The 8,081-nt window shown below is 28.2% G+C and overlaps 1 protein-coding gene across 3 annotated transcripts; it reads right to left on the reverse strand.

Annotated features, from left to right (window-relative positions):
• Nucleotides 1-2,180: 2,180 nt before the first annotated feature.
• LOC124821733 (protein BASIC PENTACYSTEINE2-like) lies at nt 2,181-4,005 on the reverse strand. Of its 3 annotated transcripts, XM_088111229.1 has the most exons (4): nt 3,852-3,961; nt 3,537-3,638; nt 2,483-3,425; nt 2,181-2,401 (listed from the first exon to the last, which is right to left on the reverse strand). In XM_088111229.1, exons 3-4 carry the CDS (start codon nt 3,328-3,330, stop codon nt 2,395-2,397), a joined length of 855 nt encoding a protein of 284 aa, XP_087967355.1. In that variant the 5' UTR covers nt 3,331-3,425; nt 3,537-3,638; nt 3,852-3,961; the 3' UTR covers nt 2,181-2,394. The 3 variants fall into 3 exon arrangements, with proteins under 3 accessions (XP_087967355.1, XP_087967354.1, XP_087967356.1); XM_088111228.1 differs by lacking the exon at nt 3,537-3,638 and having other exon boundaries at nt 3,852-4,005; XM_088111230.1 differs by lacking the exon at nt 3,537-3,638 and having other exon boundaries at nt 2,181-3,425; nt 3,852-4,005.
• Nucleotides 4,006-8,081: the final 4,076 nt, after the last annotated feature.

Below are 8,081 nucleotides of genomic sequence, written 5' to 3' on the forward strand. Positions count from 1 at the left end.
TTATAATCATTGCTTTAAAAATTATATTTAATGTAATTTTGTATTTATTGACATTTTTATTGAGAGCAATGTGAAATCATGGAATATATATTCTCAGCTAGGACTGCTTGTAAACTACTTAAAAATAAGCTTTAAATAATATTGATATTTTAAAATAATATATACTTTCACTTCAATAAAAAAAAAAAAAGTAGTTCTTCACGTGTACATATATAAATAACATAACGTTTCTGTTTTCCTTTATCTTTTTCGGAAATTTTGACTTTAAAAGCTAAATAACGGAAGATGAAAATAATAAATCATTCTTATAAATAAATTTATGAAATATAAAATAATTTATTACTCATTAATTTTGATAATGAAAGTTCAAACTGAAAAAAAAAGTTGACAGATCAGAATTTGTTTCTCATTATTGAACAATTAAACGCATAAATTAAATTAATATATATTACGAAATTATTATCACTTAAATAAGACAGTGATATAACAGATAACGTTACGAAATTCAACGGCATAAATGAAAACCATGTCTCACATTGTTGTTATCTTATAAATTATATTACTATTGTGTTTTAAGATTAATTCAGAAAGTTAGTTTTTTTAGCTAAACGCCCAAATGTAAGGCTTTTGGTTATTGGGCCTTACTGAATTATCGATCCAATCCAGCTGAAAGCGATGAAAAGAAAAACAAGATAGTTTCTTCCTGCACCTCTGTATTAAAGTAGCCTTCCGCTTTTTCTCCTTTTGTGTAATTCAAAAGAAAATTACAAATTACACCATCCAAAAGTTATTTATTTTCTTAATTGTAATTGCATATTATGAAAGTCATCTTTTTACTTTTAATTGTGCAATTTAAAACAAAATATATATATATAAAAAATAACTTTCAAAGTTCTAAAATCATTTTTTACTTTCGAATTATACAGTCTAAGAATTACTTTAACTTCTAAATTATATAATCTGAAAAGGGTAAAATTAAATTTCTTTGGTACGGAAATACCTGACATATGAAGAAACTGGCAAGAATAATGAGATAAATTGAAAAATGTTAATACAGTATTCTCTACTTTTACATAAAAATAATATCCACGGGTTGTAATTAAATCTCTTCGATTTGAGTCTGCTATTATGAATGCTGTCAATTTAGCTATTCAATTTCACCACATAGTGTATGTCATTTAAGTCATGAATGTAACCACATTTTACTATTTTGGTAGAACATGTTTGATATCTTGAAGGTACATTGACATGCTAAAATTACAATAACTGATTTAGTAGATACTAAAATGATAGTAAATGATTATGTTCATGAACTAAGATGACAGTAAGTTAGTAAGTGAATAAATTCAAATACCAAAATGACAAAACTGAAGTGACGGTGAATTCCACTTTCAAAGACCAAAGTGACTACTTACCAAAAATAAAACAAGGCCTTAAGTCTTCATTTTAGAGTAAAATATTCAAAACAAGAGAAATATACCTTATGATGACTTGTCAAATTTGTAATAATAATAATAATAATAATAATAATAATAAAAGTACATACAAGTCTTATAATAATCACTCTTTAATGCTTCAGTAAAAGGCCACAATTACATTCATACTTTCAGTTTGAACCAAGTCAATGAGTATATAGCATGCATAAAAATGATTTTGGCTAACAAATACAAGCCATGGATTACTTAAATTTTCTTTTTTATTCTATAATCAGACATGCATGACAAAATTCTACCACAATGGCAACCATCTTCACACAATGTTCGATAAACATGTTTTTCTAAACACTGAACTGCATCTATCACGAAATAGTATAAATGATTTAGCAATCAAATTGTTCAACTAACAATGCTTGGAAGTAGATCACTGTCGGTAATTTTAGAAAGAAAAACAGTAAAAGGGAAACATATATTGAAAAAGCACTAAATATTGCACTAAACATGTATTGAAAAAGCACTTCAAAACCAGTCAATTTCCTCAAACAAAAGCTGAATCATTGATGGAATCAGACCATCTCAAAAGACAATGCAATTTATCACAGTCTGCAGTGTTTTCAAGTAGAGACTATCTTTCACATCATTGAAATAGGCATATTCTAACTAAGTATGGATTTACACAACACTGAACTCACATAATTAGATGGAAGTAAAAAAGAGAAGGATATAACTTTCAAACACCAGTAATCTCATGAACCAATAAAATTTTACTTCTAGATATCAATAAAACAAGATGCTATATCAACTACTTCCCTATGAGGACCAACCCACCAACCACAAGATTGATTTTTCCAATGCACTTGATCCAAAGAAGTGATGATAATAACATAGGAAGACTTGGAAAAGAACAGGAAATGTCTTCTGACCTCGAAATTTCTTGTACTACAACACCTAAGAAGCCTCAGTCTCTGGCCAAATACACATATATATACATGACAAACAGATTGAAAGGAATAAAAAGCTAGTCGACGAAAATAGATGAGACCTACCTAATAGTGACAAACTTGTTGGTGCCATGTTTTGCCCAATAAGTCCTCAAATCAATAGGATTAGAAAAGTTATAACCCTCAGCTGCAAGTTTCTCTAAAACTTTCTTAAATGCTCCTATACTCATTTTCCTTCCAGCTATCCTAGCACCACGCCGCTTGGTACTCATAGGCAAAGGATAAACTGACATGCCTGTTGTGCAACATGCAGATTGCCACCCTCCAGAGCCCCATCTGTAACACTGTTGAGGTGCTCCCGTGCATGAACAAACAGGGATTGGAATACTAGAAATATCCATGTCTATTCCATTTATTACAATTTCAGTAGTTTTCTTTGGAACCCTTGCACGATGAACTGTGGGAGCATTCTCATTCTTTGGCACACGAGGGCCCCTCTTGGACTTCTTTGCCTTGGGAGATTTCGGCACCTTAGGACTCTGTCTTTTCTTACGACTGCCCCCAGTTGCCTTCTCAACAACAGCTTCCTCTTCCACTTCCCTTTCTTCCTTCGGCAATTCCGGCGGTGGAATCATTTGAATTTGATGTGCCGAAGATGTCTCTGGAATACCACCATAGTTATGATTTGTAGGTATCATATTCATATACTTGTCTCTCTGACTACTAATCCAAGCATCTCTCACGTATTCCATAGGGTATGTAGCGTGGGACATACCAATGTCTCTGTGGTGAAATGCCCCATTTGTAGCAGATAAAACCGCAGCATTGCGCCCTCCGATTAAAGGCTTTTCCGGCATGGATGACATCAGCTGCAGCCCCAGATGGCTCTTAAACGATGTGGCCGGTTCATAGTAACCCCAGTTACGGATGTTGAGACCATTATCACCATCCATCACAACACCAAATGATGAAACTATTTGCAGGTATACAATGCAGTGAGTGTACACTATTTAAATAACCTCAGATTGTTCAAGTCCATTGCATTCTCCTAACAAATCAACACAATTCAAAACAGAACACATTTAAGATGGGAAACACAGAGTGAAACAACTACAACTACAAAAACAGCAGAATGCAATTGTCTGACCTAAAAACTCACCTTTGTTTGAGCTCAAATAAAGTCAAACCATAAAAGGGGACAAATCATACAAATCCCATAAATGCACACATGCAAAACCACCTTCCCCAAATATTTCAGCTTCTGGGTTTTGATCAAGATCCATTTTAACATGAAAACATGGTAAAAGAAAAATCAGATCTTTGAAGTAAAAACCAAGCAGATCAACAAAATCTAAGTTTAAAATGGAAGTGGAAAAATGGGTGAAAAAAGAGATTTTGATGTGAACCCATGCAATGATTTAAAGAAAAAATAAGAGGGCAAGAGAATGTATGAGCAGGGAGAAGGGAGCAGCACCTGTTAGGGTTCTTGGCCTCTACGAATGGAAAATGAAGAGAGCAAAGGAACAAAAATGTCTGCACGCCATCTTAAAATCTAATCTTAACATTAAAAAAAACATTTATGAGATTCTAATATTAAAGTAATATTTAAAATATTGTATTCAAATGCAAAATGTGCAAATTGCTTAGACCAATACTTAGTCAGCGCAGCATAAATAATTATTCACTTAGTTCCTCTTTCCTCTTCCTCTGCCAATTGCCCCATTTTAAATGTGTTTTTATTTCTTTTTCCATTTTAGTATACCAGACACTGTAGACATGATCATGATAACTCAATTTTCCATTTTATTTTAGTACTATGAAAATTACTGAAAAATATAATTGTAATCTGCAAGTTGTACATTTGTTACTAATTAATGAAAATTATTAACTTTAGTTACCTGTTAATATTGAGTTGTAATTCTAAGGCAACAGGAACATATATAGCATATTCTTGCAACAAATGTTTAATTTTATATCAATTTGACAAAATTGGAAGTGTAAAAAGAAGTAAACTAATGGGATTAAAAATTTAATGACTTTTTTGTGGAGTATTTAATGAATGTGAATATTTGATTATTTTATGACATGTTCAGGATGGTTATCTGTCTCTTGATATTTGATTTTCAAAAACAAATTTTAAAATAAAACATGGTTTTTAAGGAATAGTAAAATATGTTAAGAGAACGAAGTTTCAATAGTTTTTAACTTTGTTCTAAAATGCTTTTACATTCATTGTTGTATGATATATACTAATCTCTATGTATGCTCATTAAACTTTCTAAATTGATTGTTTAAATTGGAGGAGATTTGGAAGTGTTCATTAGATTTAACTAATTAAATAAGTTAGTAAGTATTTTAATAGAATTAAATCATAATTAGATTGACTTAATGAAAATCCAATGAAAAATTTATAAATACAGATCCAAAATATAATTCTTGAGAATTTTATAACACATTTAAGTACTGAATTAACTTTAATAGACATACCTGATTGGTTAAAAGAACACAGAGTAAGAAAATAAAATTGAAAAGTGAAGAAAATTGAATGAAGTAAAAAACTTGACCATACACATATTACAATAATAAAATATAAAACAATTATGAATATAATTTTTAATTTTAAAAATTGTCAACTTATTACTTTAACAATGATTTTTATTTTTCATTACTAACAAATCTATATTTATTTATATAATTTTATCATTATACTAATTATTGTCGCCTTCTTTCATATCTCCAAGCTGAGTATCGTTTATATATTGTTATGAGTAGAATTAGTATTATACTATCACAATAATATTTTTTTAGTATATTTCAACTGGATTTATTTTTAAATAAATTAATGAAAAAATATATTTTATAGCTGAAAATAAAAAAATACACATCTTTGAATATAAATTATATTTTAAATCTATAATAAATATTAATTGTCAGGACAGTTATTATACTACTTCTGTTGAGATAACTTTTATGAAAATATATATCATCCAACTCTTGTTATATATATATATATATATATAAGTAATGAACAAAATGAAGAGAAAAAATATATATTTTTTATTGAATTTATAAAGCTTTATTAATAATTTAAAATATATTGGGGATTATTGTGTGTAAATTGAACTACAAACTTCAACTTTCAAATGTCTGGAACGATGGTAAATGTTTTCATTGTGTAAATTGAACTACAAATGAACATTTGATTCTATTTTATTATTATAGTTTTAAATGTATTTTATTTTATAAGATTATTGGCATTTTATGTATCTGAAGAAAATTACATTGATAAGTGACCCACTGGCAACAGGCTGGGCTGGTTACAGCATTGGGTTGGGCTACTAACCTCATTGAATATTTCACATTTAATTCTTCTAAGTTCACAAAATATATAAAGTAAAAAATAAAAAGAAAACTGAGTTATACGTTAATTTTTATGATAATTATCTTCAAATTATTTTATAATATTTTTTTACCAAATAATAATACAGATAAACATATTAATACTATATAACCATCAAAGCATAAAAAACATGTAAAAGAATATAAATAAAACTTATTATTATATTATTTTTAGTACAAGAATTGCTCTAACGTTTTGTTTAGATGCTACAGTAAAAGCACTACAAAAAGAAATAAGAAAAATAGGAATAATAAAATAGATTCTTATATGATTTAAATTGAGATAATAAAATAAATAAGCACTGGACATAAGAAACTCCAGTGCTTATATTATTTTAGATTTTTTTTATGATAGTACCTCTGTGAGAAAAATGTAAAGAAATTATCACGTGATCATTTTGGTCTTTAACTGTTTTTATATGAATTGTATTATTATTTTATTTTTGTAAATTCATTTATGATTTTGATTTAAAAATTAAATCACTGTGTTTTAGAGATTCTCAAATTCCTACCAATCTTCTCATTTTCACTCTGTAAGACTTTGGGCTTTGGCCCAATACCCTTTTCTTTTGTTTGAATGTAGACTTTCTTTTCCCTTTTCATAATATAACTTTTTCTATTTCTACCTTTCAACCTTTTTCCTCAACAAATTATATAACAGTTTTACTCAAACTTAAAAATGAAAAATATTTCAAAAATAATGATATGAGTCTAACAATGTTATTTATATAAACTTAGTCATTTAATATGATTGGTTTGGACTTAAGAAACATTATTTACAATAATGTCTTCGGATGTTTTAGCAATTAATGTGAATTTATCTCATAATTCAGGTGTATTAGCTATGTTTTTATCTTAAACAACTTGTATTTATATATTTTAAAATGAATTTTGAATGAACGAGGACCTAATTACAATCCAACGTCTTAAACTAATCTGTAGAAATAATTTTTCTTTTGATTAGTAGTTCGGTCTCTTATCACAGCCACTGAGTCATGTTCATGGCATGACAGATAGATTGTAAGATCGATCAATCTAATATGATCGGACAGGATACAATTATTAAATAATATGAATACTTTTTTTTCTATAAAATTATTACTACTATAATGTTTTACAACTCATATTACAGTATCACTCTGCCTAATTAAAAGTTAAATAATTTTTTTGTATTTTAAAATAACATTTGAAAGCTGAGTCCTGTTCCAGTCAACATATTTTAAGCATCGAAGGCAAAGTTTGAGGTGAATTTTTCTGGATAAACAACAATCTCCCAATAGTTGATTTGTGGGCTTTATTGATCTATGTTATACAATTATTTAAACTTGAGATATGTGATTCATTATTATTCTAAGATTTTGCTTTAAACTAATCTCAACTTGAAAGTAAGTAAAGTTTAGTGAAGGATTGTGTATAAAAAAAGAGAGTAAAGTATGGTTTGAACGCTAATTATCAAAGAAAAAACACACCTTACAGTATGACATTATACCGACTAATGATAAAAGTTTATAACATTAGTGCTAAATCATTTTTATCAACTTCAGCTTCTTTTATGCTTGAGTTGGCATTGCAAGGTCAAGAATTGATAGAGAGTAGCGAAAGTGATAATTTAAATAATACAATGATATATTTTCATAGATTTTTTTATAACATTTTAACACATGTATAATTTTTTTCGTTAAATTTAAATTATGTCACCGTAATAACAAATAAATAATGAATCAATAAAAAAAATACACGTGTATTGTATAAAATTATTGTCAAAATATTTTTTCTATTTAAATAATATTTTTTTATCAGGAATTAAGTAAAGAGAATTGAATTTACAAAGTAAGATGTAAAAAAAAAAAATAAACATGAGAGCAGAATTAATAGTTGTCCTGTAGAGATTCGTGAAGCCCTGAGGATCTTATTACATACATGACTTACAACAATGATAAGGCAATGTTTGCAGACTGTGCCAGAGAAGGTGTTTGATTCTGTAAGCATAATCAAAGACTACAGTTCTGCCTTTTCCAACCAAAATGAGTCAAATGTCCCGCAACAACAGAACACTTTCGTACTTGTTTTCCTTTTTCACATGAATATGTTATTTTTCTGGAAATTAAGTTAATACTCTATAATTAGAATATTAAATTAAGAGATTGTTGTTCAACCTTTTTATAATTACTATCCAAATATATTATACTTAATCAAACATCGTTCATATCTAATATATATGCTATTTATTCTTAGCACTCACTCTTGTTTAAGTTCTGATAACACACATGGTCAAAATATGAATCAACTAAACTCTCACAAACTC

The sequence above is a fragment of the Vigna umbellata genome, chromosome 4 (genome assembly GCF_029865625.1).
Source record: "Vigna umbellata cultivar VRB3 chromosome 4, Vumbellata_1.0, whole genome shotgun sequence".
In the NCBI taxonomy this organism is placed as follows: domain Eukaryota; kingdom Viridiplantae; phylum Streptophyta; class Magnoliopsida; order Fabales; family Fabaceae; genus Vigna; species Vigna umbellata.

What these genes read in the sequence shown, in the direction of transcription:
- LOC124821733 (XM_088111228.1), bottom strand. Translation starts at nt 3,330, where the DNA reads ATGGATGGTGATAATGGTCTCAACATCCGTAACTGGGGTTACTATGAA.